Here is a 20,415-nt window from a genome sequence, read left to right on the forward strand (position 1 = left end):
AGAGCTAATATTTTTCACTACATACCATATAAAGGTTAGGTACGGTTAAGGGAGAGTAGTTTCTGTTAGTACGGGACTTTGGAGACGTGACGCTCTATGCACAGTAAGAGCCAATTACTCTATCGCTCACTAATAAATTAACAAACAGGAGCCTTGGCATTCAAGCCCTGATGGCCAGTGAAGTTAAGCAAGAACACACAGGAATCCCCACTCCTTTTACACTCAGCCATGAGAGTTGAGAAGGAACAGAGAGGCCAGTTAAGGTGCTGTCTATTGAACGGCTTGGAGAAAAGTCCTCTTCCAGTGCTGTGCCAGGCAAGAGATTCTCCAGCCTGCCACGGTTTTTAATGAAAGCGACGACCCCCACGCCCACCTCTCCAAGCCTGGATTTGCCCAAGTGCGACAGCTACTTGTGAGCCGTTCAAGAGCGATCACTGGCCCACGGCAGGAACATTCCACCAGAGCTGAGAGAAGAGGGAATCAGTCTAAGAAAACGAGTGTTTAATCAGGAAACGAGAAGAGACCAGGGATAAGAAATTGATTACAGGAGAGTAATACCCCAGCCAAAGGAACACGATTGTACAACTCAGAACATCCGACGGAGCCAGCAGTGCCCAGGCAGCAACCCTCCTGGAAAAGAGCCCCAGCAGCTCAGCCAGGCTTCCAGGCAGCTGAGCACAGTCCCGATGCATGACTCTCCAAGTCCCAGCCTCTCCCATCAGAAGCCGATGCAGGGAATTGTGGAGGTGGCTGGGCAGCGAGGAGCTCCCTGCTACTCCAGCTTCAATCAGCAGGGGGTGCTGCGAGGAATGGCCTGGGAGCTCTGGCTCTGCAGAGAGCGGCCCCAGCCTCCCTGACAGAAGCTGGCGTGTGAAGAGAGAGAGAAGCCCATACAAAAAAAGGAAGTTTACACATTTATAAATGCCAAAATAAATATTTGTTTGAAGACAGACTCTCCCCGCCCTCAAACCGCGCACACACACTGCAAACCGCTCGTGGACAGCCTCAGGGCGAAATCAAGGATACACCGCAGGGAAGCCAGCTCAACTGCTTCTCATTTCCTCCCCCTTAAGAAGGCCGTGGCCTGCGGGGGGTCGGAGGAAGAACAAGTGAAGCTGAGCACTGTTATGCGGTGGCGCTGGAGAGGAATGTCACGGTATAAATACATCAGATCAGTGGTTTCCAACAAGTTAAAACTAAAATAAAAAAGACACCATAAGGAACGATGGTGTGATTGGAACTAAAGCTACCCAGGGTGGGGGTCTGCAAGTCCGTAGCTTTCTGCCTGCTGTCACGGGGAGAAGGTGGTCATTTCCAGAGAGACCCTTTGCCACAGCTCCTTGGTCTGCTTGCTGCGCTTTAGGTTTTGGAGGATATCGTTGAACTGCATCATGCCCATGGGGGTCAAGCAGAAGGCGCTTCGGGCGCTGCGGATGGCATTCACAAAGTCATCGTAGTCAGCTGGGGTGAGGTGGATCAACCGGTGGTGGATGTACTGGGGGGACAAGGAGACAGCATTCAGGTGTTTGCTCTCTCCACCTTAACACTGGCTGTGAAGTGCTCAGTGCAGGGCTCAATTGCTCCCAGGGTGAAACATAACAGGATTCTGCAATAAGGGTTACCAACACCAGCACCAAGACTCAGAGGCTCTGACCAGCAGGTTAGCTGCTACAACAGATGACAACGCTATGCCTCACACCCACGGAAACCAACCGGGACACTGAATGAAAATCCAGGTCTCCCACCTTACTCTGCAACAGGCAGCTACTACAAAGCTCCTGAAGGAGAGAACCTATCAGAGTGCAGCACAGAAAATGCCCATGAGATAAGGAAATCCCCCAGACCCTAGTCAGCTCCACACACACAGCCTCCACCAGGCCATGTGCATTCTGCAGGTTACATACAAGGGCCATTTATAGTTCCATCCACCTCAGCATGTTCACGGTGTCTGCGCCACACTTCCTTTCTGCTGCTACCAGGGCAAGGGAAGCTATCCTTTTTGAAAAAACAAGGAGTCCTTGTGACATCTTAGAGACTAACAAATTTATTTGGGCATAAGCTTTCATGGGCTAGAACTCACTTCACCAGATGCATGAAGTGAAAAATACAGGAGCAGCTATAAATACATGAAAGGATGGGGGTTGTTTTACTGAGTGTGAGGTCAGTCTAATGAGATAGATCAATTAACAGCAGGATATCAAGGGAGGAAAAATAACTTTTGAAATGGTAAGAGAGTAGCTCATTACAGACAGTTGACAAGAAGGTGTGAGTAACAGCTGGGAGAAATTAGTATTGGGGAAATTAAGTTTAGGTTTTGTAATGACCCAGCCACTCCCAGTTTGCTGATACAGACTAACACAGCTACCACTCTGAAACCTATCCCTTTTGAGTAACACTGATGCTAAATTGCTGCAGGGTAACTCCATGATTTCTGCTCCAGGGGCCTGAATCAGTCACCCCCACCAGTCTCTTGGCTGAGGCCCCACTGCTGCTGGCCCAGTGCATGAGAGGATGTTCCTTTCACGTGTTTTGCAAAAACATTTCAAGTCAAGCTACGGTAGTTCTCACACAGAGATCTGTTACACCAAACAGCCTCAAGGTGGCAGGTTAGTATATTCAACAGAGCCTTTAGATCAGTGTCCTCACCCCTCTGATAATTTATTCACGGAGCAACAGGTGTGTGGGTTGGTCCCCTGGCCATTTTTGCCAGGACTGCCCTGGGTTGGAGGTACAGCCCTGCTATCCCAGCTGGCCACAAACTGGGATTTATCCTGTTTTAAATAAACCCCGGGATACCTAGGCACTCCCAGGGCCACTGGCCAGCCTGCCTCCTCTACACACCTGTGAATGGGAGTGCAGGAGAAGGTGTGAAGGGTAGAAAGGGGTCTGGAAGCCTGAAGAAGAGGAGCCACAAATGGTAAGAGAGAAGACCCAGACAGACGGAGAAAGGCAGCCAGGTTGGGCAGGAGATGTGGGGAGAAAACCTGGGGGGGGGGGAAGAGGATGCAAGAGTGAAAAATAAGGTAGAACTTGGAGACAGGAAGAAGTGGGGAAGGAAGATAACAATAAAAGATGCAGGGTGCATGGAGCAATGGGGTCAGATGCTCCCCCATAGGGCAGGAGACAGGAGGAGGCACCTTGAGGCAAAAACTCTAGCTGGCAGGTACTGATGGGACAGGGAGGGGAAGAATGGGTACTGTGGCGTACTTTGGAGACAGTCTCTCTGTGCTGGAAAGAGATTTCCCATGTGATGCACCAGTTCAGAAAGCTAGACAGATCAGCCCAAATCAGAGCAGCCAATGGATTCCCCTCCCTCCCCGCGCAAGAGCAGTGCCTGCAGTTGCAGAGAAACTGGCCCGGCAGCTTCTGGAAGCAGGGGGCCAGGCAGCGCCTACCTGCATGTACGCCTGCTGGCACCGCTGCACCAGCTGGTGGAAGGCTGGAGTGCGTAGGTGGTTGTGGACATGGGCAGGGTTGAGTCTCTGTAGTGCTTCCATGATGATCTCCTGCAGCACAAAAGGGCTCAGCACCCCCTTGGCTGCGCCAACGCAGAACTGATGTACATAGTTTACACCTGCACAAGAAAGGGGGGCAAGAGCAACAAGATGTCAAGGAGAGAGGAGAAACCAACCCATGAGAAATCAAGCAGCTCCCAAGTTTGCAGCACTGGCTCCAGTTTGACAGACCAGCATCTGAAGCTGCACTTCCCGTACGAGGGAGAGGCAGAGACCAGGAAACACAACCACACTCCAGCAGACAAGCGTTCACACTTGCAAGTATCTATCGGGGAGAGCAGAGATGGCCCCACTCCTGGTGTGGCTCCCAACTTACATCCCTTTAAAGGAACATGAAAGGAAACTGTGCACTGGAGGGATACTCCAACTAGCAAGACACTTGGCTAGCCTCCATTTCCATTCCCTCTGTGTTCCCTCCTGGGACACGTGGACACACAACATCAAGTCCTTGATAACACTGGACAATTTTGGAGTTTCCACCACTGCACTGTGACCAGTGCAGCTTCCCAGTGGTACTAACAGTGGAAGCGCTAGTGTAGCTGGGCTTTGGGCATTGTCGTCTATGCCTGCTCTTCCTGCTGGCAGAGGTGGCTAAGTGGGAGAATCAGAAATTTGCTGTTTAGACCAGACCAAAGAGGGCTGGGGAAATAGAACTGGAGACACGTGCTGTTCAGAAATCCTGATGGAACGTTGTTTTGTTGCAATCTGCCAGCTGGCAAAATCAGAATGTTTTGCGGAGATGGTGCCATTTTGCTGAACTACCAAAGAAACCAGACAGGGTGCATGTGGGGTTCCCAGGCTTCCATGGTCCCAGGGCAGCCAGCCATGCAGTCTGCCCCAGGGCTGGAGAGCCAAGGCTTCCAGGGGTCCACAGCTGTGGTGCACTCCACCTGCCCCTGGACTCCATTCCCTTTCACAAAGAATTTCCCCTTTTTTAATTTTTGTTCTTCATTGAAAGTAAGTTTGGAAATATCGAAATCCTCAGTGAAATAGAATTGCCTTTTTCCACACAGTTCTCCTGGTGAGTCAGGCATTTATCATTACAGAGGGTCTCAGAGGGCATGAATACCAGGAAAGGCAGGGGTGGTACAGGGTGTCTTAGGTCTGTGTCTGGACTGCAACATTTAGGGGCCATTGAAAATGCCAATTAATGAAATTATTGGAGCACTGTGTCCTGTCCAACTGCATGTGCTCTTTCAGCACCTTGGAATTTCATCCTTAACCTGCTATAGAATTCAGAGACGTCACCGTTGAATGGGCTGAGGGGAGCTGGGATTCTCCCAAACACCCCAGAGAACGGAAGCAGAAGTGGACCCAACCAACTCTTTCTTGGTGCAGTTGTTCAATTCTGTGGCCCACTGATTCTGTCCTAGGAGATGAGAAAACAGGGCCTTTCCTCTAGGGCACAGAACCCTGCATGCAAGGGCCAGAGAGCACCCCTGCTCCTTACCTAGCTTGGCAGCTAACCCCAGGAGCCATTTCACATCCTCTGTGTAGGGCGGGCTGCGGGAGAAGTTGTTAGGATGGTCGTTGTGAGCTCTCCGGCCAAGCATCTCCAGTGCCAGCATCCCTGCAGGAAGGGGACAGTCAGAGTCAAACAGCATTCCAAACAACCAAGGAAGAGGCACCCTGCCCTATGGAGATTCTTCTCCTATCCAACTGACCTAGCGCTATACCATCCTGTAGGCTGACATCAGATCCAACAAGTACAGTTCCCAGACCTGAGGAACAGCTCTGTGTAAGCTCGAAAGCTCGTCTCTTTCATCAACAGAAGTTGGTCCAATAAAAGGCATTACCTCACCCACCTTGTCTCTCTGATACCCTGAGACTGACATGGCTACACCACCACTGTATACAGAGCAGATCCCCTGGCACCAAACAGCTCCCCAGGAGATAAAGTGCACACCCTGAAGATAACTAACACAGGTGGAGCTGAAGGGCAGCTAGCAACCCCACACCAATCCCAGGCTGGAAATCTCTGCAGAGCAAACAGCTCCCTGGGGCTGCAAAGGGACTTAATTAGCACTCTTGACAGTTCTGGTTGCATGCGGGGCCCCAAATGTTTTGCTAGGTGAGCTGGCAGTTTGGTATCCTAGCAGCACATCTCAATAGCATTGCTATTGGTTCCCCTTTGTTCATGGACTCAGAGCTTACACAGCCAGAAGGGACAGTTGTGATCATGCAGTCTGACCTCCTGCATAACACAGGCCATCGGACTTCCATAAAATAATTCCTGTTTGACCTAGACCATGTTTTTTTAGAAAAACATCCAATCTTGACTTAAAAATCGCCAGTGATGGAGAATCTATGACACCCCATGGTAAATTGTGCCAACAGTTAATTACTTACTCTTAAAAATCTGTGCCTTCCTTCCAGTCTCAAATTTGTCTAGCTTCATCTTCCAGCCTTTGCACATTACTGTATCTTTGCTAGACTGAAGAGCCCATTATCCAGTATTTGTTGTCCATATAGGTACTTCTAAACATATCAAGTCACTCCTTAATCTTGTTTTGGTTAAGCTAACCAGAGTGAGTGCGTTTTCCAGTCCTGTAATCGTACTTGTAGCTCTGCTCTGAACCCTCTCCAGCTACCATTCCTGAGCTGCGGACACCAGAACTGGGCACAGTGGTCTGGCAGTAACAGACAATCTAAAGCAACACATTCAGCTGCAAGAAACAGACCATGCAGCTATGAGGCAACGCCCACACTTCTGTCATTTCAGCTTTTCCAGTCTGGTCACTCCTCTTCCTAGCTGTGCCCTCCCCCATCCTCTCGCTGGCTTATCACTTACAGCATCAATTTCAAGCTCCTTGTCCTCACCTACAGGGCTCCACCCCATTCCCCCCAACACGTGCTCCCTCTCAGCCCTCATGCTTCAGTGCTCTCTTTTACTGCTTCCACTCAGTGACTGTCATCATCCTGCCTCTGTGGTTGCAATCAGAAAACGGTTACTAACCTGTTTGGTACCTGTTACATGTCCCTTCCACTTTAGCTGTGTGCACCCAGTGCACTAGCACCAGAGATTTTTCCCTTAGTAGTACCTGTTGGGACAGCACATGTACCCTCCGCTCACGCTGCTACACAATGACAAAGGACGGAGTTACTCCTGACCCGAGTCCCCTCAGTTCCTTCTGACCAGACAGACTTCAATAGATAGCTGTGGATTTGCAGAGATCTATCTGCTTCATATCCACAGATACACATTTCTGCGGATTGCAGATCCAAATTTTATGCCTAAAACCCTGTAAATCTGTGGCTTTCTGCAGGTCATTTTTGCAGATTGGATGCAGATACAAGTGACATGGGGTTGCAAAGAAGTGAGCGACTGCCAATTAGACAGTGGAAAGCAGAGAGAGCTACTGGTGCACCCTGACGGAGCTAATGGGCAGAACTTGCTGTTGCAGGTATAACAAATAGTCCAGTACATGTTGTATTGGAGCTTGGAACAAAGAAACACCTTTTTGCTGAGACCAGAGGGAGAATCTTTTCCACTTCAAGAGGTAAGTGCACCTAGAAGATTTTCTACTGTTCCAGAGGACATTTTGCACATCCCTTGAACAGAACTCCTCTTGAGGTATTATCCAGGGAGCATTCAGTCTGTAAGGTAAAGGGCTGAAGGAGGTGACTGTGGTCCCACGAGATCAGGTCCAGGTGATGGTGAGGCCACGCCAGTGCTATGAGTATAATACAAGCATGGGGGTATTTGGTTTTTAAGAGCACCCAGGGTAGAAGCTGAACCAAAGGTATGCATACATTAGATTTGTCTTTCCAGGACAAGAGAGAAGTGTCCAGAGACCCCAAACTATGACCTCTCATGAGTAAAGCTGATGTGTCGTTGGGTTGCAAACAGGTCTATGTGGGGAACACCACAGGGCTGGAAAATGTGTCTGATTCTATCTGGGTGGAGAGACTACTCATGGTGTCTGGTACATGATCTGCTCAACAGGCCTGCCAGACTCTTCTGGACACCCACAAGGCAAGAGGCTTTGAGGCGGATTGAACTGTTGATGCAAAACTCCCAAAGCAGTATTGCTTTTTGGCCCAGAAGCGATGACTGGCTGCCACTCTCTGTTCACACAGAACATCACTACAGTGTTGTCTGTAAGAACAGTTACCTTTCATAAATGTTGCTCTTCGAGATGTGTTGCTCATGTCCATTCCACGTTAGGTGTACATGCTCGCCACATGCATCAGTGTCAGAAGTTTTTCCCTCAGTGGTATCCATAGGGGACCGGCTCTGGCGCCCTATGGAGTAGCACACGAATATACTGATATAAGAGGCACCACCAGCTTCCCTGGGTTCCTTCTTGCCAGAACTCCGACAGTGGGGAAGGAGGGCGGGTCATGGAATGGACATGAGCAACGCATCTCGAAGAATAACAGTTACGAATGGTTAGTAACTGTCTTTTCTTCTTCGAGTGCTTGCTCACGTCCATTCCACTATAGCTGACTCCCATGCAATACCATCGGAGGCAGGTAGGCGTTTATGAACATGTCGATTGCAACACAGCTCTGCCAACTCCAGCGTCATCTCTGGCTTGCTGGGTTATGGCATAATACGTTGTGAACGTGTGTACCAAAGACCATGTCACAGCCTTGCAGATGTCCTGGATAGGGATGTGCACCAGGAAGGCAGCGGAAGATGCTTAGCCCTAGTCTAGTGAGCCTTCAATATCCGTGGGGAGACAGCCTGCGCCAACGTGTAAGAAGTACGGATGCAAGTGGTGATCCAATTTGAAATCCTCTGAGAGGACACCAGAAGACCCTTAATCCTTGTGCTATCACAATAAAGAGCTGGGTCGATCTGCAGAAGGGCTTGGTGTGTTCCAGGTAGAATGCCAGGGTGTGCCTGACATCTAGAGTATGCAGCTGACTCTTCTCATTGGTTGTGTGAGGCTTTGGATGTGGGACCAATCACTTAGGAAGCAGGGTAGCATTTCGGAAAACACCAGGGCAGGAGAAACTGGCAACCTGTCCTTGATGAGAAGTCAAACTAACTGCTTGGTGTTCCCAAGCTGTTTGGATGAGCTCACGGTGAATGAAAGAGGCAGCACAGGTAATATTCTCCTGTAACTTTTCCCTTTACTCCTTGAGACAAACAAGCATTCAGCAACCATGCAGGAGACTGGGATATCTCGGGAGGAAGGCATCCTCTTTAAGCAGCCCTGGTGGGCCCTGTGATTGTTCGGGGGTGGTGAGGAAATACTGTATGCTACCACCCATCGGGCAATCAGGAGGACACATCCAAGGCTGGCTGAGGTGGAGCTTCCCCCAATCCCTCCAAAGGGAGAGTCACTGATGCAGACTACCCGTGTTCAGTACCAAGCTCGGTACCGGAAGCCGCTTCCTGTAGCTCTTGCCATGCAGCTTTACGACATCTGCTGGAGGATGCACAGGAGCGAGGGTTCATAGATAATCTGGAGGAAAACCCCCACAGGTTCCAAGAGAGCCACTGATACGGTCACAAAGCGGCTCCCTACTGGCCAACCAACACAGAGGCTCTGCTGGATACCCGAGGTGACTTGGAGGAGAATGATGCCTTAAATGTGATGTGGCTGCAACACACAAAACCCAATTTCTGACTATGACAATAATCCTGAATCATCCGACCAAGGAGGTGTGGAGCCTCTTGGTGCCAGGAGTCTGAAGAGGACAGCATCAGGGAAATCTTTGCCTGCCTGCATCTCGACAGTACTGTTTAAGGGGGTACCTGAGTGTCCAGAAGTGCCTGCCAAACTGGATACTGAATTCTTGTAGCTGTAAATACATACAAGAATCGCTCAGTACCGGATAAGATGTCTCTCGAACTGCCGGCATAGCTGGCATCAAGAGACTCAGCAGATGGCTTGTCGCAGCACATGCCTCAAGCACTGACAGCACAGGAAGAGATGATGATACCACTGAATGGCATTCCTCAGAGGTTGGTCTCAACGGCACCCATACCAGCGCTGGAGCTGTCTGGGCTGGGGAGTGCCTTGGCATCAAGCACACGCTACCCTCCTTCCCAGCTTGTTCGTTAGACTGTAGTGCCAGAGACCATGATCTCCTAGACAACAGGTCTCTCTGTGCAGTTTTCAGTGCTGCTTCTTCGTTACCAGAGACGATGATCAGCATCAAGACTCTGCCATGACAGGAGGAGCGCTCCTACCTAAAGCAGAGGAGCCTCGTGCCTCCCCACCCAAAACAGGAAGGCTGAAGGTAGGCGCTGAGTTGCCTCCATAAGAAGGTGCTTTAGTCTGACCTCCAAGTCCTTTTCAGTTCTGGGCTTAAAGTCCCTGAAGATTTGGCACCTGTCCCTGATGTGAGCTTCTCCTAGGCACTTCAACACCTGGAGCACAGGTCACTAACTGGCACTGACTTCTTGCATCCATCACAAGGTTTGAAGCCTCGGGACTGACATATGCCCTGGTACTGGATGTTGGGACCCCAAACTGCCAGTAACTATAGTGTGCATTTAATACACCAGTTTGAAGAAAAAGGAAACCTACTAGTAAAAAAACTACACCCAATATAAACACTCAGACAGAGAGAACACTTGCAGTAGCAAGGTAGACAGCACCAACAACCATCACAGGCGGTAAGGATCTGAGGGAGGTTCACGGCAGCTTTGTCCTTTATACCATGGCATAGCAGCACAAGGCTGCCAAGAGTGCATGCGCCACATGGACAAGTACAGCTAAAGGAAAAATCTCCGACACTAGTGCATGGGGCTTGCACACCCCTGAACTCACGCAAAGAACTCCCCCCATTACAGACTGATGAGCACCTTCTCCTCCCTCAGAGCACTCCTGAAAAGCCACTTCTCTTCCAGGCACCCTTCCCTTCCAGTTTCTCGCCCCAGATTTACCCTGGCTCTCCCTGCCCCAACCTACTGTCCTGTGTCTGTCGTCCCTGTCTCGCAGTAGACACCCTTCAGGGAACATGTTTGTAAAATTTACAGCACCGTATAAATTAATATGATCTGTGACCAGTCACAGGCCCTGGGGCTCCAACACCCCCAGGCCAGTGACAGTCCAGGTTGGGTTTCTGGGGGATTATTTATTGTCTTGTAGCCAGTTTGCCCAGGAATGTATATGGGCACATGTGTAGCCCAGGGAGAGCGAGAAGTGGAGGCATGGCCATAGCTTAACAGCTCTGCCAGGAGCAGCAGAAACTGAATCGCAGTCTCCCACATGGCTGCTGAACACTCATTGGCGGGCAGAGCTGTATTTCATTTCATCCCCTTCATAACCTACCAAACTCCTGGACATTAATTTTCTGGATTATTGGACGGTTTCCCCATTGCATGTCTATCTACCTTTCCTGTCTGCATAGCTACAGCAGACTGACAGTGCCTAGCAGAGATACTGGACAGTCTGAAATTGCTCTGCCTCTACACCTCAGAATCAACATGTGACAATGAACAAGCCTTCTCCAGGGGACCATGGTGCCATCATCACCAGACTGGTGCAGTAGAGAATTACCATACAGCGGTGAGAGCCTCCTGCAGCCCTGCCCTGAATCCCTCTCGAGAGGGCCATGGGAGCCACAATTGGCTGTCCTTACCAACTCGGTAGGCAGAGTGGAGGTAGTGCAGACCCTGGGGGCTCACAGGCTGACTGTGCTGTTCATCCTCTGAAGGAAAGCCCCCTGTAACAAGGGAGTTGGGCTGCGAGGAAAGAGCTGTCAAGGGAGCCCCCTGAATTGCTGGGAATGTTGACCCCGTGTGGACACTCCCTACTGGAGAGAAGAAACAGCAGCATTAGGATAGACAACCAAGCCCAGGAAAAAGTTCTTAACTCACTTTCTCCCTCATGATACAAACACCCCTTTCTCCACCCATGCCATCCTGCTAACTGCCCCGTTTGAAAGCTGCAATCACACTGATGGAGAACAGCAGAGACACCTTTTAAGTGGACTGGAAAAAACTGGGCTATAAGGCACAGAGTGGAAATAAGATCCATATTTTGCTAAAGGAACAGGGACTGAGTCTTCTAAAGAGGGTCAGTTTGCGTGCATTCCTGCCCTACTCTGCACACCATGTACTACAGACACTAGGACTCATTAATACACCATCTGATTTCTTTGCAATTCGGGCTTGAGGAAAACTGAAATGACGTTTCAGACCAATGTCTGCGTGAACAGTGGTCAAGTCAGCTGAACAGAGAGGGCAGCATGAGTCACGAGAGTTGTTAACTCCAGTGCCTTTACTGGGCTTAAGTAACACCTCTGATGGTGACTTGCCCAAGGAGGTGGGCCTCTGTCCACGGTACCTCAGCTGAGTTCTCCACTGAGAGCTGGCTGGGACAGTCATTCAGAAGGAACACTATTAAGAAAGGTGGAATAGTAGGTGAGGTGGGGTCCACTCCCCCTCCCTCAGCTACATCTGCAGTGTTGCTGTAGCATCGCTGTGACTCCAACAAAGCTCAGTATGGCGAGCTTCCTGTTGTAGGACAGCCACTGGTGCTTTTACATCTCTGACCATGGAGATGACAGCTGAGCTTCCACCAGAGCCAGCATCAATAAAGCTAAACCAATACTCAAACAAGAGTGGGAAAACCTCTAAAAAAGCTCTGTGAGGGCACACAAGGAATTGAGGGGGACATCTCAAGTACACATGGTAGAAGCTGGTATGTTATGTCAATTTATGCATGTATAATCTTAAGTAACATTAATTGAGTCAATAAGGTGGAGTCAGGCAAGGGATCAAAGATTATCTGAATCTCCCCTAGAGAAGGGCATGAATAGGGAGAGTTGTGGCATGCCTCACAGCTTCAGAGTAGATGCCATTATTTCACAGCCTCCCTATATGCAACTACATCCAACTGGCTAAGTCAGCCAGCCCGGGGAGGAATCTATGTTCTCATTTCTTCTCATTCATGTTTTTTTTTTCAAAATATGCTCTCTGTTGCTGTATACATTAGTTAAGAGATGAGCATGTGTCAGATGCACGCTCCCTAGGAGACAATGTGTGTCTCATGACCAGATCTATCTGACCTCATTACACAAGCAGACAGAAAGATGTCGGACACACAAATTACAAAGCTAAGTGAAACCCTGCCAAGGAGACTGACCCTAGGGGTGTGCTGAGCATCACCCAGAGCTAGACACTATCACATGGGTAAGCACTTTCTGAACAGTATCCAGGCATTGGCAACAGTGTTTTAAAAACTAGAGAGTACATAAACTGCAAGAGAATCCAAACTCAGGTAAGTCACATCCTGGCAGTCAGAGAGGAGGCACTTTGTATTCATTTACATTATCCTAGGTTGAGCAAACAGCCTGCAGGCTCCAGGACAGGAGGGAAGAGAACAGCAACTGCTTTTCTAAGCTAAGAGTCACAACCACTACACAGCTGAAGTCTGAAGCTGAAAGTAAAGGCACTGGGCTGACCAGACCTGGGAAGTTTTAAGATCCTGAGACCTCCAAGGTTTTTCTAGTCATTTTTACATCAGTTAAATGAGTGAAAGTGCATTTTAAAAAAAGCAGAAAGAGGAGCCCCTTTTCCCTAAGCATCTGGATGGGAGGGAGGACAACGTGTCCAGCAAATGCCCCCACTGTGCTGGCTCTTCCAGAACTTTATGGGTTGGGAGGCACTGGTAATACTTACAGTAAGAGCCAGCCCACTTCTAAATGCAGTACTGCTCTTGTAGAAAGTGATGGTGTTATTCAGCCCAGGTCCAGCTTTCTCCTGCCAGAGCCATGCCCCACAGGAGCAGGTCAGTGATAGTCACACACAGCAGCTGTTCCCAGCATTGCACACTGGCTGAACTCCAGCCTGACTGCAGCATAGCAGAGTCACTCAGAGACTGTCCCTGAGATACTCCTGCTGACACAGCCCTCTGTCCTAAGCACGTGCATTTGAGGCAAGACCATTTCCAAGCTCTCACGAAGATGACAAAGGCTTTGGAAGTTTCTGTGGCAGAAGTTTGGCTGCCTCCTGCTCCAAGTACCTCTTAGTAGCTGACCTCACAGCACCACAGATGTCACACATGCCTTCCCTTACTTGAAGGGCTGCAGATGGGAGGAGAGAGAAATAAAGCTCATCCAGTTATCTGGAGTCAGACTGCTAGCAAGTGTCTACCTCAATTCAGTCTGAGGGGTGAAACTCTGGAAACTTCAATGGATCAACACCATGAAGTTCCACTTGCTGATTTACTTCTGATTGGTGCATTAGGTGTTGCTCCATCATGGGCCTAACCTCCCTCTGCATGTGCATCTCTGGGTTGCGATGCACACGCTGGGGACATTTCAAAACAGTGATAGTCCTGTTCCAGGTGCATTGGTCCTGTCTGGGATAAAGCTGGGAGGACTATGACCCACACTTCTATTACATACAGAGTCTGGGGGCCAAGATACTCACTTGCTACGTTGGAAGACAGTGACAGTCCTGTCTCGGCATGGTACGGGTGCACTGCAATCTGTGTCATGGATGGGACGGGTACACCGGGAAACGACACTGCTGTAGCTGCCAGAGATGGTGTTGTTACAGAATAGGGATACTGTGCTCCTATGAATGCTGGGTGGACACCCTAGAAAGGAAGCTGGGTATCAGTCATAGGAACGTTAAGAACAGCCATACTGGGTCAGACCAAAGGTCCATCTAGCCCAGCATCCTGTCTTCCGACAGCGGCCAATGCCAGATGCTTCAGAGGGAATGAACAGAACAGGGCAATTTTGAGTGATGCCCCCATAATTCAGTCCCAGTTTCTAGCAGTCAGAGGTTTAAGGATACCCAAAGCATGAGGTTACATCCCAGACCATTTTGGCTAACAGCCACTGACGTACCTAGCCTCCACGAACACATCTAATTCCTTTTGGAACCCAGTTATACTTTTGGCCTTCACACCATCCCCTGGCAACAAGTTCCACAGGATGGCTGTGCACTGCATGAAGTACTTCCTTTTGCCTGTTTTAAACCTGATACCTATTAATTTCACTGGGTGACCCCTGGTTCTTATGTTATGTGAAGGGGTAAAAAATACTTCCTTATTCACTTTCTCCACACCAGTCATGATTTTATAGACATCTGTCATACTCCTTCTTAGTCATCTCTTCTCTAAATTGAAAAGTCCCGGTCTTAATCTCTCCTCATACAGAAGCTGTTCCATAACCCTAAGCATTTTTGTTGCCATTTTTTTAACCTTTTCCAATTCCAACACATCTTTTTTGAGATGGGGCAATCATATTTGCATGTAGTATTCAAGATGTGGGCATACTATGGATTTATATAGAAGCAACATGATATTTTCTGTCTTATTCTCTATCGCTTTCTTAATGAGTCCCATCATTCTGTTTGCTTTTTTGACTGCCACTGCACATTGACTGGATGTTTACAAAGAACTATCCACAATGACTCCAAGATCTTTCTTGAGTGGTAACAGCTAATTTAGATCGCATCATTTTATAACTATAGTTGGGATTATGTTTCCCAATGTCATTACTTTGCATTTATCAACATTGAATTTCATCTGCCATTTTATTGCCCAGTCACCCAGTTCTGAGAAATCCTTTTGTAGTTCTTCACATTCTGCTTGGGACTTAACTATCTTGAGTAGTTTTGTATCATCTGCAAATTTTGCCACCTGTTTACCCCTTTTTCCAGATCATTTATGAATATGTTAAATAGGACTGGGCCCAGCACAGATCCCTGGGAGACACCACTACTTACCTCTCTCCATTCTGAAAACTCACGATTTGTTCCTACTCTATGTTTCCTATCTTTTAACCAGTTACCAATCCATGAGAAGACCTTCCCTCTTATCCCATGACTGCTTATTTTGCTTAATAGCCTTTGGTAGGAACCTTGTTAAAGGCATTCTGAAAATTTAAGTACTCTATATCCACTGGATCCCCCTTGCTCACATGCTTGTTGACCCCCTCAAAGAATTCTAGTAGCTTGGTGAGGCATGATTTCCCTTTACAAAAACCATATTAACTCATCCCCAACAAATTATGTTCATCTATCTGTCGGATAATTTTGTTCTTTACTACAGTTTCAACCAGTTTGCTCCGTACTGAAGTCAGGCTTACTGGCCTGTAACTTCTGGGGTCACCTCTGGAGCCCTTTTTAATAATTGGCATCACATTAGCTATTCTCAAGTCATTTGGTATAGAAGCGGATTTAAATTATAGATTACAGACTACAGTCAGTAGTCCTGAAATTTCACATTTGAGTTCCTTCAAAACTCTTGGGTGAACAACATCTGGCCCTGATGACTTATTACTGTTTAGTTTATCAATTTGCTCCAAAACCTCCTCTAATGACACTTCAATCTGGGACAGTTCCTCAGATTTGTCACCTAAAAAGAATGGCTCAGGTTTGGGAATCTCCCTCACATCCTTAGCCATGAAGACCAATGCAAAGAATTCATTTAGTTTCTCCACAATGACCTTACCATCCTTTAGTGCTCCTTTAGCATCTCCATCGCCCAGTCGCCCCACTGGTTATTTAGCAGGCTTCCTCCTTCTGATGTATTTAAAAAATTTTACAATTAACTTTTTGAGTCTTTGGCTACTTGTACTTCAAATTCTTTTTTGGCCTTCCTAATTATATTTTTACACTTCATTTGCCAGAGTTTATGCTCCTTTCTATTTTCCTCACTGAGACTTAACTTTCACTTTTTAAAGAATGTCTTTTCGCCTCTCACTGCTTCTTTTACTTTGTTGTTTACTCACGGTGGCACTTTTTTGGTTCTCTTACTATGCTTACTATGTTTTTTCATTTGGGAGTATATATTTAAGCTGAGCCTCTATTATGGTGTCTTTAAATAATTTCCATGCAGTTTGCAGGGATTTTACTTTTGGTACTGTACGTTTTAATTTTTGTTTAACTAACCTCCTCATTTTCACTGAAATTAAATGCTATAGTGTTGAGCCACTGTGGTGTTTTCCCCACCAAAGGGATGTTAAATTTAATTATATTATGGTCACTATTACCAAGTGGTCCAGCTATATTCACCTCTTGGACCTGACCCTGTGCTCTACTTACGATAAATCAAGAATTGCCTCTCCTCTTGTGGGTTCCAGGACTAGCTGCTCCAAAAAGCTATCATTTAAAGCGTCAAGAAACTTTACCTCAGCATCCCCTCCTGAGGTGATATGTACCCAGTCAATATGGGGATAGTTGAAATCCCCCATTATTATTGAGTTTTTTTATTTGAATAGCCTCTCTAATCTCCCTAAGCATTTCACAGTCACTATCACCATCCTGGTCAGTAATTCCAGCATGGAACTCCTATCCACAGAGATTCTATGGCACAGTTTGGTTCATTTAAGATTTTTACTTCATTTGATTCTATGCTTTCTTTCACATATAGTGCCACTCCCCTACCAGCATGACATGTTTTGTTCTTCCGCTATATTTTGTACCCTGGTACAAATCCCATTGATTATCCTCATTCCACCAACTTTCTGTGATGCCTATTATATCAATATCTTCATTTAATACAAGGCACTCTAGTTCACCCATCTTATTATTTAGACTTCTAGCACTGGTATATAAGAACTTTAAAATCTTGTCACTTTTTAGCTGTCACCCATTACATGATGTAATTGAATGAGACTTTTTAATCATTTGACTGTTTCTCATCAGATCCTACCTATATTTTATCTTCCATACTCTCCTCCTTTTACTAGACCATAGAGAATCTCCATTAATAGACACGCCCCTAAGGGATGTCTCTGTCCGAGCCACCTGTTCCTCCACATGGGTCGGCTGTCCCCCAGCCCTTAGTTTAGAAACTGCTCTACAACCTTTTTAAGTGCCAGCAATCTGGTTTCATTTTGGTGTAGGTGGAGCCCATCCTTCCTGTATAGGCTCCCCATTTCCCAAAAGTTTACCCAGTTCCTAATAAAATCTAACCCCCTCCTCCCTACACCTCTACTGCCTAGACTGCCAACTCTTCAGGGATGGGACATTTCTGTGGTGTGCCTAGCATACTTTTGGCACTATAGCAATACAGTTGTAATGCCACTAGCTGATACTACACTTAATGTTCTCAAGTTGCTTTACATGCATTACCCACCCATGGGACGTAAGTAAATAAATCTGCTTTACACATGGGAAAGCTGGGTTAGAGATATGACGTGACTTGCCAAGGCCACTAAGTGAATCATTGGCAGAGCTGAGACTGGAGCTCTAGAGATCTTGGTTCCCACCCCAAGCTCACCCCACTAGACTATGTTCCCTCTCAAAGAAGCTGAACTAGGTTATCATGAACGCAGAGGATTATCTATAGAACACCAGGCCACTGATGGTGACTCACCTGGGGGTACGCTGAGCCAGGCACAGGGAAGACTGCTGGGCGTGGCATGTGCTGGATTGGGTGTCCAATATACTGGGGGTTACAGGGTATATGGGTCTGGAGAGTAGTGTAGGGGTGCAGGCCCTGGGTGTGTGCATGTGCCATTGCTGGCCCGGCCATCGTATGCTGCTGGTAGATAGTTGACCCCACAGAGATCACCGGCACTACTGTGGCTGCTGCTGTCACTGCAGCTGCCACTGTCACAGTGGTGGGCTCAGCAGTCACCCTGCTGTCTGTCAATCCGCGCACTGCTTCAGAGCCTGCCCGGGCACCACTGGCGCTGCAACCAGTGGCTCCTTCTCTCTGCGCCGGGGTCCCACCAACAGTCTGTTCATACAACCAGTACCACTGGTGTGCCACTTCAAACAGGACTTCTGGGTACACCCCACCTCCTTTGGCTGCCTCTTCCACCGCCATGCAGGCCTTCTCCAGCATCAGGTTATCCTGAGAAGGGGACAGAGAGTGGAGAAAACAAACCCAACAGCATGAGGGATAGGAGAAAACTGCAGCAGGTAAGATACTAAGGACTGCAACACGCCTCAGAATGGCCAATGCTGCCCAAAGCAGTCAGCCAGCAGGATAACCAAAACAGACTGCCCACAAGGGGCAGAAGAAATATCTATAATGCAGCACTGGAATCAGTGCTGTGTTACTCTGTCTTCACAAGGCAGGGAGGAGCCAATCCCACCGATACCAGTTGACTACCTGGCATGTCCAGGACCCTTTGGAGGTCAGACTGCCCCCAGGAAGCGATGCTTACCTGCTCCTTGCACTGCACCAGGGCCCTCTGGATCTCATTTGGATTCAGAGCATGGGCATGGGGCAGGCAGCTGAGTGCCAATTCAGCAGCTGCTCGCACCATGTTGGAGTCCCTGGCCCTTGAAGCCCTGTCTGCCAATGATGCCACTTCCGGAGGAGTCAAGTGTCCATCCCAACACTCCACCAGAATGTTCAAGGCTGCGCTGCCAATTTCCATGGCCTGCCCTAGTAACCAGAGGGGAAGAGAAGGACGAGCATCACACACCACCCTCCACAGACTCAATCACAGCACCAATCAGTTCTTCTGGGGAGAATCGTAGACTCGTCGACTCCGAGGCCAGAAGGGACTACTGGGCTTACCTAGTCTGACCCCCTGTATAGCACAGGCCAGAGACTGCCCCCAAATCATCCCTAGAGCAGATTTGTTAGAAAAACATCCAGTCTGTCTGGATTTTAAAATTGTCAGTGCTGGCGAATCCCCCACGCCCCTTGGTAAACTGTTCCAACGATTAAAAATGTGCACCGTTTCCAGTCCGAATGTGTCTAGTCTCCACTTCCAGCCATGTCTCTGCAGGGGGAGAAGCCTGGAATTCCCCAAAATACAAGACTTCCCTTGGGGAAGGCAGGTGGAACCCAAGTGCTCTCCTCAAGCTTCATGCCCGACTGGCAAAGGCAGGGCCCTGAATAAGCAGAGAGCTCATGCTCTTGCATCATACTAGCAGCGACACAGCAGCACTGCTGAATCCTAGACACAGCTCTGTGCAGCTGCTCAACCAGCAAGACAGGCATGGTAGGCCAGAGCGCTGCCTACAGGGGGAAGGTGGAAGGCAGCAACAGGATAAGTTAGCCAAGAGCCCCCCACTGCTACTGGATTAACAGTCTCCTTAGCTGGCCTAGAGAATGCCTGAATGTATGCTAATACACAGGAAAGAGTCAGACTCTTGTAAAGGGCCTGGGGGATATTCCAGCCTGAGAAAAGGGAACTAACTTTTCCTCATGAGAAATACGTCAACATTCCTTTAGCCTTCCATTACAGCTATCTGAGCTCTCCAAGCCACAGGGAGGAAGCTAGCAGCGGCTCTGAGTGTAATGGGATACAGGAGGAAGGTCAAAGTCTCCAACACACTCAGCCACAACAATGCTTTGCAAGCGTCTCTCGTCAGCAGAGATCCTCAGAGAGGCCCTATCCCACTAAGACAATCCTATGCCAGTACCTGCCTCCCCTTTGCCCAGAGACTTCTGAGCACTGCAGCTGGTTATGGTGCAAAGTCAAGAAGCAGGTATTGGCACCAGAATCCTCCCCAAGCTGTAGTAAGCACCACCTGTGCAAATCCTTGCTACCTGGTGTGTGCAACTATCCATGGCAGGCTGCAGCTGTGTGCATCAGTGTCTCGGCAGTGATGTTACTAAAATCAAGCTCCCCACTCCACCAAATAAAGAGCACCCTAATAATGCTGCCCTAACCTGTGATCCAAGAGACGTGGGAGGAGTAGGTTCGAGAGAGCCAGTTGGGAGACACAAAGTTGTGCAGCCCTAGTGCATAGAGCCCAATCTCGAAGGCGCAGAGATGGAGGTTGCGGTGGGGCCCCTGGTGCCCACCGCTGGAGGAGGGATGAGTGAAGATGGAGGTACTGCTGTTTCCACCCGCCTTGATAAGAACTGTCTTGGCCAGTTCAAAGTAGAAGTGAGCAGCTGCTTCCGAGGGTTGATTTGGGACGTGAGGTGCATGGCTTTCCGGCCGCCTCCCTTTATACCTGGAATGACAAGATACAGGAGCCACTCGGACAGGAGCAAGCACTCACAGAGCTCCTCTCTTCAGGCTAAGCAAGCTCTCACCAGCAGGCACTCCACAGATG

The 20,415-nt window shown here is 48.5% G+C and overlaps 1 protein-coding gene across 9 annotated transcripts in view; it reads right to left on the minus strand.

Annotated features, from left to right (window-relative positions):
• Positions 1-484: 484 nt before the first annotated feature.
• ZSWIM8 (zinc finger SWIM-type containing 8) overlaps positions 485-20,415 on the minus strand; it is a 134,715-nt gene continuing 114,784 nt past the window's right edge. For 6 of the 9 annotated variants that reach the window (XM_030568850.1, XM_030568851.1, XM_030568854.1 and 3 more), the window contains 8 exons: positions 20,024-20,313; positions 18,561-18,784; positions 17,762-18,244; positions 13,858-14,026; positions 11,061-11,234; positions 4,966-5,085; positions 3,396-3,574; positions 485-1,495 (listed from right to left, as the gene is read on the minus strand). In XM_030568850.1, the coding sequence (XP_030424710.1) occupies positions 1,292-1,495; positions 3,396-3,574; positions 4,966-5,085; positions 11,061-11,234; positions 13,858-14,026; positions 17,762-18,244; positions 18,561-18,784; positions 20,024-20,313 (1,843 nt within the window). In that variant the 3' untranslated portion in view covers positions 485-1,291. Of the gene's footprint in view, positions 1,496-3,395; positions 3,575-4,965; positions 5,086-11,060; positions 11,235-13,447; positions 13,509-13,857; positions 14,027-17,761; positions 18,245-18,560; positions 18,785-20,023; positions 20,314-20,415 lie in introns of those variants that run through there. The other 3 variants (XM_030568852.1, XM_030568855.1, XR_004001200.1) reach the window with 3 other exon arrangements.

This window comes from Gopherus evgoodei, chromosome 7, assembly GCF_007399415.2.
Source record: "Gopherus evgoodei ecotype Sinaloan lineage chromosome 7, rGopEvg1_v1.p, whole genome shotgun sequence".
Taxonomy (NCBI): Eukaryota; Metazoa; Chordata; order Testudines; family Testudinidae; genus Gopherus; species Gopherus evgoodei.